The following is a 17491-nucleotide window of genomic DNA, read 5'->3' on the forward strand; positions in this document are numbered from 1 at the left end:
CAAAAGTACAAATTACAAAGTACATTTCCTTTTTAATATCAATGCATAGCTGTATAAAAAAATAAATGTTCAAAAGATCAAGTGAAAATAGTCAATCTAAAAGCTCACAACACTTTGAGCTTGTAGATTGGCTATTTTCACTAAAATATGTGGTTAGTTCAGAATGCACTTTTTTTTCTTCCTAGAAAGGTAATGGAGTCAAAAGTACTAATACTTTTCTTTGAAAGGGAGTGAGTGTCATATCCAAAAATACAAATACTCAAGTCAAGTATACAAAGAAAATGCTATACTTTGTTACTGTCCACCACTGTGACTGAAGACATCACTACAAGCAAAGCATGATAGAAAGACCATAATCCTATTTGCAACTTGATCCAAATTGCATAACCGAAATCCTTTCCTAAAATTGACCAATTTGTTTTCCATTGTTTGAAATCCTCCTTGTCCTCTGCTTTCTTTGTCTTTGTTCTTTAAATGTAGGCCAACATCAGATTGACAGTGGCAATGTGCAATACTTGGCTTTTTAAGAAAAACAAAATGAAAAAATATATAGATCCCATTAATATGAAATAACTTTATTGGGAAAAGAAAAACTAGTTTTTTTGTTTTCTGGTAGTAATGTTCACAAATACAGTATATACTGAGCTGGCCTATTGAACAACATGGCATCTCCCAATTATTAAGGGTCTCTTCATATAATCACATTTATACACAGCCATCAAATCTTAACTTACCATAGGTCACAGCAAAACACAGAAAATAAGAATACAAACATATTGTAAGCTGATATTCTTACGAGACACAAACATAAGCTATTCAGAAAGTGCTCTGACATTTTTTAAATATCCTGAACAGCCATGGGTGGGTATTGCAGAGAGGTCAAGTATAACTTGCATCTATTCTATACATTAATTGCATTTGACGAAGCCACCGAGTTGTTCCAGGAAGCTGATATACTCCTGATGTTCAATAGCAGTGCTAAGCTCAACCAGTTCATCCGCAAACGTGTTGTCAACCCCTCGGTCAGCCAAGAAGTCCATTAGGTGGTCGTACAGGGCCTGAAAAACACCCCCCCCCCATACACTGATCAGCAAACACAGCTACATTCTACGATATACGGTACATTTTATTTAGGAATAAGGAAATCAACTTTATTCAATAAGAAAAGTGATAAGTGGAATGTTAAGGATCAAGAGTAAGTTCAAAAGGGCTGCCTTGTGAAAATGGCCAACAATAGCTACACTCCACATGCAGAGCCTGAATATTTCTTAAAAGTGCCTTGCTCGATAGGGAAATTGTGGGAATGTGTGTAATAGTTGTATAGATGGGTTTCCGCGCGACGTCATCACAGAGCAGAGTGCGCAATCTGCGCATGCGCGGGGGAGAACGAACCGGAAGCGCCATTCACTCTATTGTTATTTTCGGGATTTAGATAGGCATAATGCTGCTATTATAGGCATAATAGGCATAATGCTGCTATTATATACAAACAGATCCAACTTCCAACAAATCATTTTTATTGAGTAAAGAAGATATTACAAACTGCATCATTTAATCTACTTTCATTAAACCTGGTGAAGACCATTTATTTTAATGAATGTACAATGGCCAGAGCTGCTGCGGGTAATAGCGCCCTCTACAGGCTCATCCCGCCACTGCGCGCGCATCATCCTCTCATGTTTACAAACAGGAAACCCATCTATATGATTAGCTAATACAATAATGTGAAAGACTGAGACTGTTAAGGTCCTTACACACCGGCGAATATGCGAATATACGCAAAATTCGGACTCGTTCCGAATAATTAAAAGACGCTTTTTCGCTTCGCGAAACTGATGTGGACGCTTGCATTGACTTTATAAGGTTTAAAAAAAATACGTATTTATTCGCATGAAGAATTCGCCCCGGTGTGTAAGGACCTTTAGTCTTGACTTTTGAAAAATAGATTTTCTTCACTAATATGCATGTAATCTCACCGAAAACCAATCTGCTTTGTAAGCAAACAGGTTCCAATGGAAAATATTTGAAAAGACTGCTTCAATTAATCTAGTTTGCTCCAAATCCCAGAGACTCGTCCCACAGAGCAGCAGTGTGCATAATTTTCACTGACCTCTCTCTTTGTTTGAAAAAAGAAATACTTATACAAATGTCTGAGACAAATACATGGGGCTAGGGTTGTAGACCGAACCCGGTCTCAAGACTACATTTAGATTGTCTCAGTCTCATCTTGATCTCACCTGCAATTCGGACCAGAGGACACAAGATTTTTTTGCTAATTTCTCCAAAGTTAGCTACTGCAGATTTAAGAGATTTACTGTCAATATACTATTGTACAATTTAGTGTTTTGTTAATTCTCAGATGTATTACTAAATACTAGGCCTGTCCCCGACTAAGGATTTGTATAGTCGAATCTGATTGGCGACTAATTGCCAATAGTCGACTGGCAGTCGACTAAGGACACCCCCCCCCCCCCCCCCCCCAAAAAAAAAAAAAGATTCGAGATTGGCCAGATTGGCAGTCGAATCAGTCTGATTCGACTGCCAATCTCTCAGTCAAATCATGCAAAAAATATGTTATGCAATAGAGGAACATTCCATTTGGGCTGTAGGGGTGCTTAGTGTCTGATTTAACATATACTATTGGTTTCTCCCAATAAATCATGATGTATATCCTATTTTTGGCTTACTATTAGTTAATAAATATAAAAAAATAGGCCAATCTCTCAGTCGAATAATTTAATAAAAAAATAAAAAAAACTTCTTTTTTTTTATTCGACTAAGAGACACGCAGTCGACTCGGACCCCCCGCGAATAATTAGTCGACTATTCGACTAGTCGAGGTCAGGCCTACTAAATACTTAAACAAGCATTCAGGTGGTGCAGGGGTTAAGTACCTGACCACCACCGCGTAATCTAAGGGTTCGAATCCACCGCAGCGCAACTGGTTTGGCAGGGCGTCTATATAAAACAGCTGGCCGTGTTCGGCGTCTGTTAGTGGGGAATGTTGAACGGGAGGAATAGGACAGAGGTGCTACATCTTCCCGGTAGGGACTCCTCACTGGCAGGTGAGCAGGTGGTACAATAGCAGTCGCAAGCAACACAGAAATGTGTTGAGAGGAATTAATTTGTATAAAAATGATATCTCAGTAACAGATCATGCACTAGATTGACACCAGAACACGTTGACATGTTAATCTTTCTTAAAAAATATGTAGGCTAATAGGATATCCTACAAGCAGCTAGTAACCTAGGTCGGTTGACTCATAATTTCATTTAGCTAATGGCAGCACACCATTGCTCCCTCCGTTACATCTGTGTGCACGGCTGTGCACTGCACTATGGGATAGTATTCAAGGAACATCAAGGCAAACCAGATTTAGTAATACTGTCATTATGAATTTCTGCCATTCAGAATTGACTGTGTGTTTATACATGTTCTCTATACCAGCAGTGTGGTTTACCGAGTTCAAGTACTTACCCAGTCCAGAGAGTCTGTGTTGAGTGTGTAGCTGTTCTCCTTCCAGTCAGCATCTCCCTCAGGCTGGAAACTGACCTCACGAATGGCAAAGATGTCACTCTCTTCTTCACCCTCACCATGGCTGACCTAGAAAAACACATTAAACATTATTAATTTGGAAAATTACAAGGAGGACAGAGGGATAATGTTTAACAGAATTCATATGGAGAAAGCTTACCTCATCTTCAGGATAATGGCAGTCAAACACTAGGGAATGTTTCGCAGACTGTTTTGTTACTTCAACAACGAAGTTTGGTGTTGACATAACTTCTGGCTGAAAGTGAAATAAAACAATAAGTCATTTTAAGCCACGAGCCTTACCAGTACTGTTGTGGCTAAATCTGATGTCATGGAAAAGCATTATACTTAACATATTATATAATAAGTATAAAATGAACAACCTGTCCGCCATTCTGTCAGATCAGCATTTTTCTCCCAGTGTGTTGAGCAATTGCTCTGAACTTGCACACAGGCATTGACCATTAGCATTATGAAGACAGTGAAGGACCCCAGTTTTCACCCAAATTTAAGCTGTTTTGTGAACGCCTCAGTACTAAGCAGCGTAGTGAGCGGACTCTCCGAGTTACTGCGCATCTGCGGCCACAGACTATGGACTCTGTTGTCACAGTTACACTCCCACAGGCTATAGGATCTGCTCTGCTGTCACGGTTATGGTCCCTGCAGGCTCTAGGATCAGTAGCCGCTGTGGTGGGTGGACCTACCTAGATCAGCGCTACCAAGTTATAAAGGACTTTGATTTAGGGGGCGTGTCCACAGACAGCGTTTTATGAGTGGAGGGGCGCTTTGGATATTATGTCCATAGCACTCACAAAATTAACCAGCTCAGTGCAGTGGCCTTGTGGTTGGAGTGTCCGCCCTGAGACTGGGAGGTCGGGGTTCGATCCCCGGCCGGGTCATACCAAAGACATAACAAAGAAAATGGAACCCAATTCCTCCCTACTTGGCACTCAACATCAAGGTTTGAATTGGGGTAAGTCCCTGCGACATACTAGCGTCATGTCCAGGGGATAATCAAGCTGCCTCACGCTAAGGAAACAGGACTCCTTAGCGTGGGCTCAGCGCTCGCCAAGGCTTACTTACTCGCACAAACATCGACATGTGCAATGTTCGAATGCACGTGTTACTAGCACAAATAGTTTAGCTGAAACAACGCAAAAATTGACTTCTCATGGTTTGGGTGCGCACATCCCCGGGTATGGACTAGTTATAAATAAACACGGAAATGTACCGGTTGTGCTTTATCAATGAATAAGCTATAGATGCATTCAGTTTCCGTGAACATTATAAAATCTTTGAGAGACCATGACCGGTTGAATAGGGTTTCACTTACACATGTATTTGAATGAGTCGAGAAGAAAGTGAATGTGTATCATAAATAACCAATCAACTTCCATCTTTCCATATTTAGCAACATTTTGCCACAATAAAATCAATGGAATGGGTCGGGTCATTAAAGGGTAAGACCACTCTGGTAGAGGTTTGGGTTGTGTAGTTACCTTGCCATGATGTAACTCCAAAGGTGGGCAAGATATCAAAAATAATTGCTCCATTGATTAGAAATTGATCATTCAAAAATATGCTCCTCATTGACTTACATTGTATGGTAAAACAGCTCTCAAAGTCACTCTTTTAGCACATAAATGAACACAAACAAAGCTGATTCAGACAATATAGAGCATCACCAAACCCAGTACTGTTTGTTTTTTTTATAAAAATGTCAACTTCCTGTTGATTTTACTATTTGAAGATCTGGATCCGGATCCGCGGATCCAGTCCAGGTTTTCCACTTATTAAAAATGGCAAAATCAACAGGAAGTTGACATTTTTATTTAAAAAAAAAAACAGTACTGGGTTTGGTGATGTTCTATATTGTCTGAATCAACTTTGTTTGCATTCGTTTACGTGCTAAAATAGTGACTTTGAGAGCTGTTTTACCATACAATGTAAGTCAATGGGGAGCATATTTTGAATTATCAATTTCTAATCAATGGAGCAATTATTTTTTATTTCTTGCCCACCTTTGGAGTTACATCATGGCAAGGTAACTACACAACCCAAACCTCTACCAAAGTGGTCTTGCCCTTTAATAAACTTTTTTTTCCAGGTCGGATCCACTCGGGTTGGTACAAAAAAAAGGGGGGATGGGATGATAATTGTTATCGTTTATTATTGTGAAAAAAATACGCTCACAATCATATCGCGAAGATCTCAATTTAATTTACGATATTTTTGTGAAATTATCCTTTATATACTGAACCCGAGTTGGCTCTGTACTTGGACCGTTTACCAAATCTCTTCACCAAAAATAGCAGATCTACAAGTTCACAATGCGTCACGATGCGCACATTGTGAACTTGTAGATGTGCCATCTTTGGCAAATGTAACCACTGACTTGAGCCATATTCTGGCGCAAGTGGTTACATTTGTGGATAACAAAAGTTAATTGCAATTATTCCCACCGACCTCTAAAAGTGGTATGTGGCAGATACCGTTTTCTGTTTTGCTACCTTTTTAAGTAAACGGTATATGACGCTTTTGTAGAGTGGCATACCACATACCACTTTTGGAGCTCGCCCTGCCTCTGATGTGAAATTTTCATATCGTCCCATTCACTACCCGCGCATCACTAACTAACGCACAGTCTAACTCACCTCATTCTCTGCAGACTTCTGCTGTCCTTGTTCAGCCTCCTCCTCAAAGTTTGGAGGAACACTGTTATTGACGTTGAAGGTGACAGTGACTCTGTAAATTGAACAACAAACAGTGTTGAACCGAAACATTATTTGCTGAAAGAGCAGTTTAATTTGTAGCCTGGGAAGATGTTATAAACCTACTTGTCATTGGAAATAAACCTAATGAGTTTGGCTTCTGTGCCATTCATCTCCAGCTCCCATCCTCCAGACATCTTTGGAAGTGTTTTGTTTTTCTGGATCTTCTTCTCCTCTTTGATTTCATCGGACAAGAAATCAGTGAATGCTTTGTCTCCTATATATTAACAAGACACAACAGATCACAGGAATGTCAAAATCAAGTCAATATCTTACACATACTTGTTTTGGTTTGAGCATAGTACGATGTATGGGGAAAGAAAAATAATAATATTATATATATAAACTTTTTTTTCTAACCATAAATGGTCATTCACTTTAATCAGAGAATTAGATGAGAAACCCAGCAACTGTAACTGGAGTAATCATCATCACACACCAAATTAAACTGATCCCTGCCTTTGCCCTGAATAATATGAATATGTACTTATTTTAATGTATTTCACTTAAATATACAAACGTGTAACCTATTTCACTCACTACTACACAATTTTTATTTTCCACTTTGACATTCAGACAGTTATGTAACAACTATATATATGTATATATTGGGTAGCTTGTCTAGCTGCATATTCGGGCATTTTGCTTTAATAGGCGATTACATGTTCATTACACCATCCAAACTTAAGAATGTCCTTTCTCTAACTGTACAACACAGTGGTTCCCAAATTTTTTAGCTCAAGACCCAAAAGAGAAATTAGACGTTTGCCCGGTACCTAGTGAAATTAGCAGATCTACAAGCTCACAACACATGCTTCGCACCACGTTGGCGCTTGTAAATCGGCTATTTTCAGTGCTTCTTAAACATTTGTTTTCTAATTTATGGAACTTTTTTTTTAAATTATTTATTCATGATTTTTTTTAATCAGTTTTTTTTTGTATTCATGAAAAATGTTGACTTTTCTTTTTTCTTTAAAACATTTACTCGTGACCCATAAAACTGTCAGCGACCCACAAATGGCAATCAGTGGTCTAACACACACACACACACACACACACACACACACACACCCACCCTCGCCTGTAGTAGCGTTGCTTGTGTAAGTTAAAATAATTATAGTATAGCCAACACACTGGCTACTACTACTAGCAAACACGTCGTTTTGCAAGGTGACCAGTCCACGTTACGGTACCTTCTGTGTGCAGCCCCCCGCATCCACACGACACCGACGGCCTCAGGATCTTCGAGCTGAACAGTTTAGGTCTGAAACCCGAGGAAGCTCCGCTGCTGTTCATCATCCAGAGGGAGCGGGTGAACGGCCGAGTTGTGGCCGAGCTGGGAGCGCATAGCGTCGGGCTGGCGAGTGGAAGAGACCGGGCCGTTGACGTCGTAGCTGTGGTGGTAGAGACTCGAACAGCGGTTCCCACCGCGCGAACAAGAGACTTTAGCATTATAATAACAACAACGCGTCCAGTTAACTGGGAAAGTGTCTATATGATAGTTAAAAGAACAGTCAGGTAACCGGCTTCTTGCGCCCAGTCAACACACGTGTGGAAGGAAGGACACGGAATGACCTCTTTACAAACTATAACCCTTCAACCGGAAGTTGTAGTTAGCCCAGCGGAGCTAGCTCCATAGATATGGCTAGCTCAGAGACCTCACTAAAGTTATGTAAGGAAAGTGCCCCATCTTGTGACAAAGCAGAGGTACTACACACAGTTTCTTTTCTACACACCCCTGCTCCAGCCTCCCGTAGTGGTGGAAGAAGTACTGGTATCAGGTCAGGTGGGCACCAAAACCATCTGGGCACTGGGGACATGTGGGCACCTGGAGAGGTGGGCACTTGGACAACTGGGCACTAGGGTCATGTGGGCACCTGAATAACTGGGCACCTGAATTAGGATTTGTGTCCAGATGGTTTTCGTGTCCAGGTGCCCACTCGTCCAGATGCCCAGTTATCTCCACCCCTAAGTGCCCACTCGTCCGAGTGCCCAGATGGTTTTGGTGCCCACTCGTCCAGGTGCACAGTCATCCCAAAAAGATGGTGCCCAGATGTCCCTAGTGCCCACCTGACTTGTATTCGAAGTACTCAATCAATTCTGCAATGTAGAAATACATTTACATTTATTTGAGTTAATTCATTTGAGGTATAGTAGTTAGGTATAGATTTTAGATTCGCATTCATAGTGACGTGTTTTAATTGGTTCTCTCTTCTCCTTATGTTACAGGACAACCGTGTTGAACATTCTAAGGTTTAGGGGTTCCTCCTGCCCTCCTGAGGTGGCGTAGTCAGGCATATCATTTAGCTCCACACATATACATATCCCATTCTTGAGAATTGGGACAAATCATGTCCTACCAAAACATTTAAAATTATTATCTATTAACACAATAATTTAGAAAAAAGTTTGGTGAAAATATATTCTCAAAGGATTTATATATATGAATTACATAAAATTAATTTAAAAAAATGGTCTGGTTTCCTTTTTTTTTACATCTAAACTTGCACTCTGCCAGAAAACACTCTTGTCTAAGACAAGGATTCACAACTTTTTTTTGTTTTTTGTTAAAAGCATTAAAAAGAACTAACCATGTGTATTGATAACATAGGTGTAAAAATACTTTTGCCATCAATTTCTTTTTCTTTTTTAGTTTTTGCCCTTTAAAGTTGTGTCCAAGATTGTTGTCAACTCCATCAGATTTCTTCAAAAAGGCATAAACAGGTTTTAGCTATATTCTAAGGTCCCCTGTCTCACTTCCGGGTTTGAAAAAAGGCGGGAAAGCTGTGAAAGCTCTGGTAAGCTTTTATTTTTTGATAAATGCACTAAATAATATTACTATCTGGTGTGTCCCAACCATAACATGTCAACTCCGTCAGTCCTTCAAAATCCAAACAAAAAAAAAAACCAAAAAAAAGTGTAATTCTATTAGCATTACTAGAACAAAAACAATATTGAAAAATATATTGTCAACTCACTACGACGTGCTGTGGAATGAAAAAAACATAGCATTTTGTCAACTCCGTCAGACTCTGTCAGATTTCAACTTCATCAGATATACACCAGCGTATGAAATACGCTGGTGTGTCTTTAGGCGACGCGACCGACTGAAACTCTTGTCACAATGTTTACAGTGGAAAGGTTTTTCTCCAGTGTGGACACGCTGGTGTGTCTTCAAAACTGCAAACTCACTGAAACTCTTGTCACAATATTTACACTGGAAAGGTTTTTCTCCTGTGTGAATACGCTGGTGTCTCTTCAGTCCAGATGAATAAATGAAACTCTTGTCGCAAAGTTCACAGTGGAAAGGTTTTTCTCCATTGTGGACACGCTGGTGTGTCTTGAGATGATATAAACGGCTGAAACTCTTGCTACACAGTTTACACTGGAAAGGTTTTCCACCAGTGTGGACACCTCCACTGGTCTCCTCCCAATCATCACCGTCTTCAGTGACTTCAGTGTCAGATTCAAGCTCGACTTCAACTTCAGCGCAGTGTGAAGGGTTGTCTTCATCATCAACTTCACTTTTCACTGCTAGTAATGTCAACATTGACCCATCAGGCTCCTCTGTTCTCTGAAGTAGCTCCTCCTGTTCCTCTTTAATGTGAGGAGGCTCTGGTTCCTCCTGGTGCAGACTGGGGCTCCTCCACACAACCATGTGCAGGATGTCTAGGAGCAGAAAAATAACATGATAGTGAATACTGGATTCCTAAAATGTACATCTATTTTTCTATTGTCCATATCCCCTGTACAAAGTGAGCTATCGACTACTTTGATTGACCAAACATTTACTAACTACAGGTGTTTCTGAAAACGGAAATTCAGAAAAATCATGTTTTAGCAAGTTTAGCAAAATAAATAATTTGAAATGTAATTTGAATTAAAAAAGAAGTGATTTTACCAAACAATTGAAAGTAGAATTATCCTAATTATTATAATTATGCTACTGAAAACTTGAATCATTAAATTATGAAACAATATTAAACCATAAAACTTCACATGTCAGCTCTGATTTGGGTAAATTAGGCTGTAGGTCAAGCCGTATAGAACAGGGTTCACCTGTACGTACAGTATGTACTGTATGTATTTCCCCTCAAAGGTAGACCAATCACAGCTCATGCCTTTACCTGCATGACATCATGAAACAGAAACTACTCCACCCATGATGTTGGGTCATAGTTTAAAATCTAGAAATGGTTCTGTGAGTCTTTGAATCTGTTTGTCTGTGTGTTCGGGGCGAACTTGACAAACCGCTGTACCGATCAGCGCCAAATTTCTACACAATGCCAGTAGGCCAAAGAGGTATTTTTCACATCTGATAGAATGACTTAAACCATCTACACGTAGTGAGCTAACCCTCTATTGTTCCACCCAGAAAAGGGATGCTAGAGTTCAAGTGGTTGAACCTTAAATCAAGAAGCAGAGAAAGAGCCTGTCAAAGCTCTAAAGCTATATGCTGCCTTTTTTTTACCCCTTTCTTTTTGACATGGATTCACACATAAGAGAAGGTGCTTTTGGATGTTGAAGATATTATACATATTTTTTTAGAGGTATCGTAATGATGGCTAAACATATTGGGATATTATCATTGTCAAGATGTTTTGTGCTATGATTATCGTATGGTGAACATGAGACATTGTGGCAGCCCTACAACAGAACAGAAATAAAAGAAGAAGAAACAAGAAAACGAAAGAAAGAGAGAGCACATGAAACTTACTGAGGAGTTTGTGGTCTTCAGGTTCCTCCTGTTTAATAGAAATGTCCCAGGAGTCTGGAGAGTTCATCTTCACCTGCAGTCTGGACTCCACACACTGGTCTGAAATGAAGTAATTGAAAAAGGACATTAATGACTGGACACAGTAGTCTCCAGTTATTAAAGTCAAACAACATATGAACGTTGGGTGCAAGGATAGTGGTTTATACAGTTTATATACAGTATTGTAGAAGACATCACGCTTAACTTAAGATTACACAAGGGAAATGTATCAAAAGAGTGATTCCAATGATGCAAATAATGGTGTAAAGTGAATAAGGTGAAAGTAGCTAATAAGTGCAGTTCAAACACTGGAATGTGACCCCAAGCTAAAACGTATGTTCACAAGTAGGGATGGGGAATTGTATTTGATCACATAAGCAGCCTTTATTTGACCTTGATGAAGGCAGTGATCAAAGTTGGGCTGCTCAATTATTCACATTCTAAAGCAAGATAAAACAATGATCGTGCCGCAATCCATTTCGCACAATGATCGTTTTGTCTTGTTTTTAGTCATAAATCCAGTGCAACCCTTTCATTTACATCGGTGCACTTTGGCCCCTCCCTAAAAGCTCAAACTCAGTCTCAGTTAGACTGTGAGATGTTTAGATCTCACAGATCTAGTCAAAATGATAATGATGGAGAGCCCTTTTCAATTAATCTGATGAGGGGGAAAAATTGCAATAAAGCAGCCCATGAACAAGACAGGGAAACTATTTTCAATGCCATGCATTGCATTACCTGGATGGGTCATTCTAGGCCTGACACGCTACAGCATCAGTGGTGTTGCCATGTCTGCTAATATTATAAGGGCTTGTTTTTCTGTAAAGTCGCTTGTAAATATTGGTAGTTGCGGGCTGTGGTTTTATGTTGTTTAAACCAGTGGTCCTCAAACATTGTCATGTCAAGCAAATGTATATGAATTTGTTCATGTACCCCCCCCCCCCCCAATTAAAATGTTTCAAGATTCTTTAGAAAATAGCAGATCTAAAAGCAAGAAGTACCCCTAGCTTCCGTATTGTTCAATAAAAAACATTTTAATCCTGATCGGTGGCCGTTTTCCTCAGAGTTATAATGTATCAGAGTGCAATACACCTCCCAACCGATAGGGTCACGCAGTTGAAAGCGTACGGAGAGCTGACACAGATCGGATTAAAATGATTAAAATGGAATAATACGGAATATAAGGGTACTTCTGAGGGCCCGAACATAATTGTAACATCCGTGGCCATGAGGTAAGCCCTTTATATTTGAAACCTGAACGTTTAAGTAGATGTACGGACCCAAAGTGCGAAAGTGCAAAGACTATTTTGAAATAACTCCAAGGCTACTCATGTACTCAAGCGACGTTTGCATGAGGATAACCTTGATCATCAAATGGAACATCAGTTGGGCCCATATGAAGATCAAACAATCCAAGTCACGAAGTATCTCAAGTGTGAAGGGAGTGCTCGCTCACCTTCATCGGAGATGACCCAATCCCAACAGTGTCTGAGCAGCCTGTAAAAAGCCTTGGCAGGTGGTATGATGCAGGCGTTAAGGACAAAGACCAGGTGCAACAACTGCCAAAAGATATCAGCAGTGGCCTACAGTCTATCGACAACACCCAACTACCTGGAAAGTTAAAGGCCTGGTGCCTGCAGTTTGGAATCCTACCCCAGATGTTGTGGCCCCTCGCAGTTTATGAGGTCCCAATCTCAACCGTGGAGAAGATGGAAAGAGGAGTCACAGGTTACATCAAGAAATAGCTCGGAGTTCCACGATGCCGTACCACCATAGGCCTCTATGGAGATGGCATCCTCAAGCTGCCCCTCACCAGTCTCACAGAGGAGTTCAAGTGTGCAAAAACAAGACTCCAGGTGACACTGAATGAATCCAGAGACTTAGTGGTGAGCAACAACGCACCGACCTTGGCAACCGGGCGCAAATGGAGACCAGCCAAAGCAGTGGAGGAAGCAATAGTAGCCCTCAAACATGCTGACATTGTGGGATATGTTCAGCAAGGAAGAGGAGGCTTTGGGCTAACAGCTTCCCGCCCAGCTTGGAGTAAGGCCACAGCACCGGAACAGAGGAAGATGGTGGTGGAGGAAGTACGCCACCAGGAGGAGGCTGCAAGGTGGCCCAAGGCAGTCTCTCTTGGCAAACAGGGACAGTGGACACGATGGGACAGTGTGGAGATGAGGAAGATCAGCTGGAAGGACATGTGGGCCATGGAAATTACAACCTAACCCCAGCTCCATTATATCCACCATTCATCACCAAGACGACAAGACGTATGTGCCTGCACAAAGGAAATCTACATCATATCCTGTGTTTCATAGACCAAACTCCCTCAGCCAGGTTTGCTAAATAGTTGTTAGTTGTACTGTAGGCCTGCATTTTCTTTCTGCACTATTGTTGAAGTTGCATAAAATGTCTAGTTTTCTCAAGTTTGGGACATTTAATACATTTTAGGGACTTCTACTCAAGTGAATTTGTTAATATTTTTCCACCCTTGATAAGTGAATTGAAAATAGAACTAATCTGTGTGATACTGTAGGACTGTTTCATGATTTCCCCATTTGGGACACCATATACGTTTAGTGACATACCTCCATGAGTATTAAAGCTACTTTTACACAATTGGTATTGTTGGATTCAGTAGAACCACACCTTTCCAACAAGACATCATATGTCTTGCTATGACAATCCATGTCAGAGTCACTACAAAGTAAAGAGCAACATTCTACATATTTACATTTGCACCTATTGTAGGTATGTGTTCAAATGACTGTATCTCCTATCTACATTCAGATATTGACATTCAGTCTTTTCTAGAATGTAGAGGGATGTCCTGACCTCAAGTATGCCAAGTTTTAAACCTATCAGAGCTTCCATTGTGAATCTAAATGATTTTATATGCCTCAACCCCCAGACGGCCAGGCTTTATTTTTAGTTTGGGGTGTATAACTTTATATATCAATTTCACCACTTTTGCAGTAAAATATTTTTATACAACAATCCATTTCATGTATGGGAGGCCTTAGAGATGAGAAAAAAACGATGTTGTGTTTTGTCCTAACTCCGGGAGGGGTATCTCGAAAACTAAAGCCCTTTTTGGCTGTTTGTCACAGGCCTAAAAAGGGTGGAATCCCCCAAAACAGGATAAGAACAGGAGAAATGGAAGAACAGGAGTCTCCTGGTGAAAACAGAAGGGTTGGCAGGTCTGCTCTACAACACTATACAATTACTCACCCACCAACCAACAAAACCAAGTAAACAGTTATGGCTTGCCTTGCACATACGTACCTTCAGGGGATACATGAGGATCTGTCTCCATTTGGCCTGTGGGGCTAGGAACAGGAGCTATATTCTCATCCAGTCTTGTAAGAGGGCCCTTGTTTTCATCCCGCCATCTAGAAAAATAAAAACAGTACAGAATGGTAAAGTTAATGTACTAAATCAGGGGTCTTCAAGGGGGGGTCCTCAGAGTTGCTACAGGGGGTCCGCCAAATCTCTGTGTGATAGGATCATTGTTTTTTACATTAACCACTTGAACCCTAGCATCCCTATTCTAAGGACAACTTTAGCCAAAAATAGACGATCTACAAGCCCACAACGCCTCACAGCGCAAGGCGCTGTGAGCTTGTAGATCAGCTATTTGCGGCAAAGAGGGCAAAAAAGAGCAGACCAAGTACAGAGTGAAAGTTTATTATTGAAGTATTGACGGTTTAAGTCGTTACATGTCTGAAAATACACATTAACATGAATCCAACATCTATGAAAAGATTTAATCTGCAACACAATTCTATGTAATGTATAGTGGGGGTCCCTGCTTCATCTCTCTCTCTGTTAGGGGGGTCCTTGGCCTGAAAAGGTTGAAGACCCCTGTACTAAATAATTAGCAACATATTAAAGAACACAATAACAAACAAGACCAAAAACTGACCTTATTTGTTCACATACTAAACAAGCAACAAAGGGCAAAGGCAGATTACAATATTACAATTGATGACTGGTCAGTTGAAACTGTTACAATATACAGTATCACACTGACCGTGCCACTTTTGCTGTGTTGTCTCTGGTGTTGTGGGGAAAAATTGATGGAACAAAATCTGGACTGTCATACTCCATGGACGGTGCTCCTGATGAAGAGACAGAGGACAGATTACACTGGCTGACTGGCCTTTTTCACAGCGACCTATGTGTATACAACATACATACACTTAATTCACATTAGCATCAATCATTGCACCATAGGTATTACCAATGACACTAATTAACATTAACATCAAAAAGAGTCGGTGCAAATTGGCTCACAGGAAAGGCTCAGACCAACAGACCCTTTAACTACTTTCACTTCAAAGACGTGAGCTTGTATGTAGATCGTCTATTTTCAGCATTTTAAAAAACAGGAGCTCAGCCAGCTCAAACTGCACACTAGTTAACGTTATCCACAGTTTAAGAACATTGCTTGTACAACACATGTGATATCAGCTGATGAAGACACTCCACCATAATGTACCCTATCACCAACTGAACAATCCTATAATTTATTTAATATGTCAGTTCAATGAATCACACACAGTGTCAATTTACTCATTGCATACCTAGCGAAGATAATATTAGAAAACAAACATACCAGATATGAAGTGGGCGCTGCACAAACTCCAATCACTGTTGGGTCCACTGGAACCCCAATCCGCCCTTTTAATGACCTGTAGCCATAATACTCTTCTGTTTTTAGCAAATGGGTGTGATCCCCTCGGAATATTGAACATTTTCCACCCATCTTTTGATTTATTGGCGCAATTTACTGCACAACAACTTCTTGTCATGTTTGTTTTCGAAGCGACGGCATTTAACTCCCGACCACAACAACAGAGTGATGCGTGCTTCCGGCTTAGTTCTACCCCAGGCATGCGCAGATTGCGCACTCTGCTCTGTGATGACGTCGCGCGGAAACCCATGTATTATATGGAGATGAACCATTACATTGATAATAGTTAAATCAACAACATATGTTGCAAAACAATGTATGAGTACTGGTTGTCATGTGTTTATGATGATCACATGAATTATAATCTAGCAGTAGCAAGTAACAGCAATACATACAAATGAAACGAGCAACATGAATGAGTTGATCTTTACCTGCTGTTAGCTGTAGTATACAACCCTCGTAGACGTATTTATGATTCTGACGTCTTCAATCTACGAGAGTTGTAGGGTTCACGCCCCATGGAGACCTGGACTTTCTGCACTATGCCCCGTAGACACTCCAAACATGTACAAATGTGAAAATAAAGGTGCTTAACCCCAAGCCCCAAATGTTAACTGGTTCTACGGGGTAGTAGTTTAATGTAATAATCCATATCTTTCAATGAAGAAGTGTTTTAATGCCGTCTGTGGCCGAACGCCATTTTTTCACCCTCGTTTACTTCCTGTTTACATTTAGTGTAATTCCGGGTTCCACCGGATGCGCCCCGTCACTACCCGTCACTACCGCCCATTGGGAACTTCCGACAGAATCGACCACAGACGGCATTAAAACACTTCTTTATTGAAAGATATGGATTATTACATTAAACTACTACCCCGTAGAGCCAGTTAACATTTGGGGCTTGGGGTTAAGCACCTTTATTTTCACATTTGTACATGTTTGGAGTGTCTACGGGGCATAGTGCAGAAAGTCCAGGTCTCCATGGGGCGTGAACCCTACAACTCTCGTAGATTGAAGACGTCAGAATCATAAATACGTCTACGAGGGTTGTATACTACAGCTAACCTGCTGTGTTTCAGTGGTTGAGCTGCTAACAAACGTCCTCCTGCTGCTTAACGACGACACTGTTTAGAAACGACACGTTTTAGTTTTCTTTGTATTTTACTTTTATATAAATCTATGGAATTTTAAAGTGTCAACAACAGTCAGTCAACAAATGTTTTCATTACATTGTTGTGGGTATGTTCTTCTTCTTCTGACGACGACCACTTTGTCTAGACGCCAGTTGGCGTATTGCTGCCCTCTACTGTTGGCCTCGGGTACTGTCCATTTTCTATATACAGTAACAGTACTATGTGACCTTCCAGACCTGTAGACAAGAGAACATCCATCTAGGAGTAAAGCAGTTAATCCAACTAATAGTATTTAATTTATTATTAAAAAAAAAAAGATAATCAATACATTTTTCAATTAATGATCAATCCCTATTTTGGGGATGTCATTATTTGAAGAAAAAAAACTTCCAGAGCTTAAAGAATAGTGAAAAGAGACGATCTACAAGCTCACAACGTGTCACGATGCGATGCATTTTGAGCTTGTAGATCAGCTACTTTCACTAGTCTTGCGGGACACTGTTGTGCAGCATAGTATAAAATAAGGCTAAAGTAATTGATTGATTCGTTGATATATAAAAATAAAAATAAAATATATTCTTGATTTTTGGTTGAATCTGG

At 40.3% G+C, this 17491-nt stretch overlaps 2 protein-coding genes across 3 annotated transcripts; both read right to left on the reverse strand.

Moving 5' to 3' along the window:
• Positions 1-558: 558 nt before the first annotated feature.
• c1qbp (complement component 1, q subcomponent binding protein) lies at positions 559-7895 on the reverse strand. The gene is made up of 6 exons (XM_080434732.1): positions 7500-7895; positions 6373-6523; positions 6190-6280; positions 3696-3791; positions 3479-3604; positions 559-1058 (listed from the first exon to the last, which is right to left on the reverse strand). The coding sequence occupies exons 1-6, from the start codon at positions 7756-7758 to the stop codon at positions 909-911; spliced, it is 873 nt and encodes a 290-aa protein (XP_080290858.1). The 5' UTR covers positions 7759-7895; the 3' UTR covers positions 559-908.
• A 1288-nt stretch (positions 7896-9183) lies between these two features.
• On the reverse strand, positions 9184-15891 carry LOC308090643 (uncharacterized protein). Of its 2 annotated transcripts, none has more exons than XM_080435909.1 (5): positions 15681-15891; positions 15096-15183; positions 14348-14454; positions 11024-11122; positions 9184-9975 (listed from the first exon to the last, which is right to left on the reverse strand). In XM_080435909.1, the coding sequence occupies exons 1-5, from the start codon at positions 15874-15876 to the stop codon at positions 9332-9334; spliced, it is 1134 nt and encodes a 377-aa protein (XP_080292035.1). In that variant the 5' UTR covers positions 15877-15891; the 3' UTR covers positions 9184-9331. The 2 variants fall into 2 exon arrangements, with proteins under 2 accessions (XP_080292035.1, XP_080292034.1); XM_080435908.1 differs by having other exon boundaries at positions 15090-15183.
• Between the last annotated feature and the right edge of the window lie 1600 nt (positions 15892-17491).

The sequence above is a fragment of the Gymnoscopelus braueri genome (assembly GCF_963280865.1).
Source record: "Gymnoscopelus braueri genome assembly, chromosome: 8".
Lineage (NCBI taxonomy): Eukaryota > Metazoa > Chordata > Actinopteri > Myctophiformes > Myctophidae > Gymnoscopelus > Gymnoscopelus braueri.

Excerpts from the sequence above, each read along its gene's own strand:
- LOC308090643 (XM_080435908.1), bottom strand. The coding sequence starts at position 15,876 with ATGACAAGAAGTTGTTGTGCAGTAAATTGCGCCAATAAATCAAAAGAT. Across the intron at positions 14,455-15,089 it reads GCAAAAGTGGCACGGTCAGT|ATGGCGGGATGAAAACAAGG; the intron begins GTGATACTGTAT and ends TTATTTTTCTAG. Across the intron at positions 9,976-11,023 it reads TGAAGACCACAAACTCCTCA|ACATCCTGCACATGGTTGTG; the intron begins GTAAGTTTCATG and ends TTCTGCTCCTAG.
- c1qbp (XM_080434732.1), bottom strand. The coding sequence starts at position 7,758 with ATGCTAAAGTCTCTTGTTCGCGCGGTGGGAACCGCTGTTCGAGTCTCT. Across the intron at positions 3,605-3,695 it reads GCCATTATCCTGAAGATGAG|GTCAGCCATGGTGAGGGTGA; the intron begins GTAAGCTTTCTC and ends GTGTTTTTCTAG. Across the intron at positions 1,059-3,478 it reads ACACAGACTCTCTGGACTGG|GCCCTGTACGACCACCTAAT; the intron begins GTAAGTACTTGA and ends GGTGTTTTTCAG.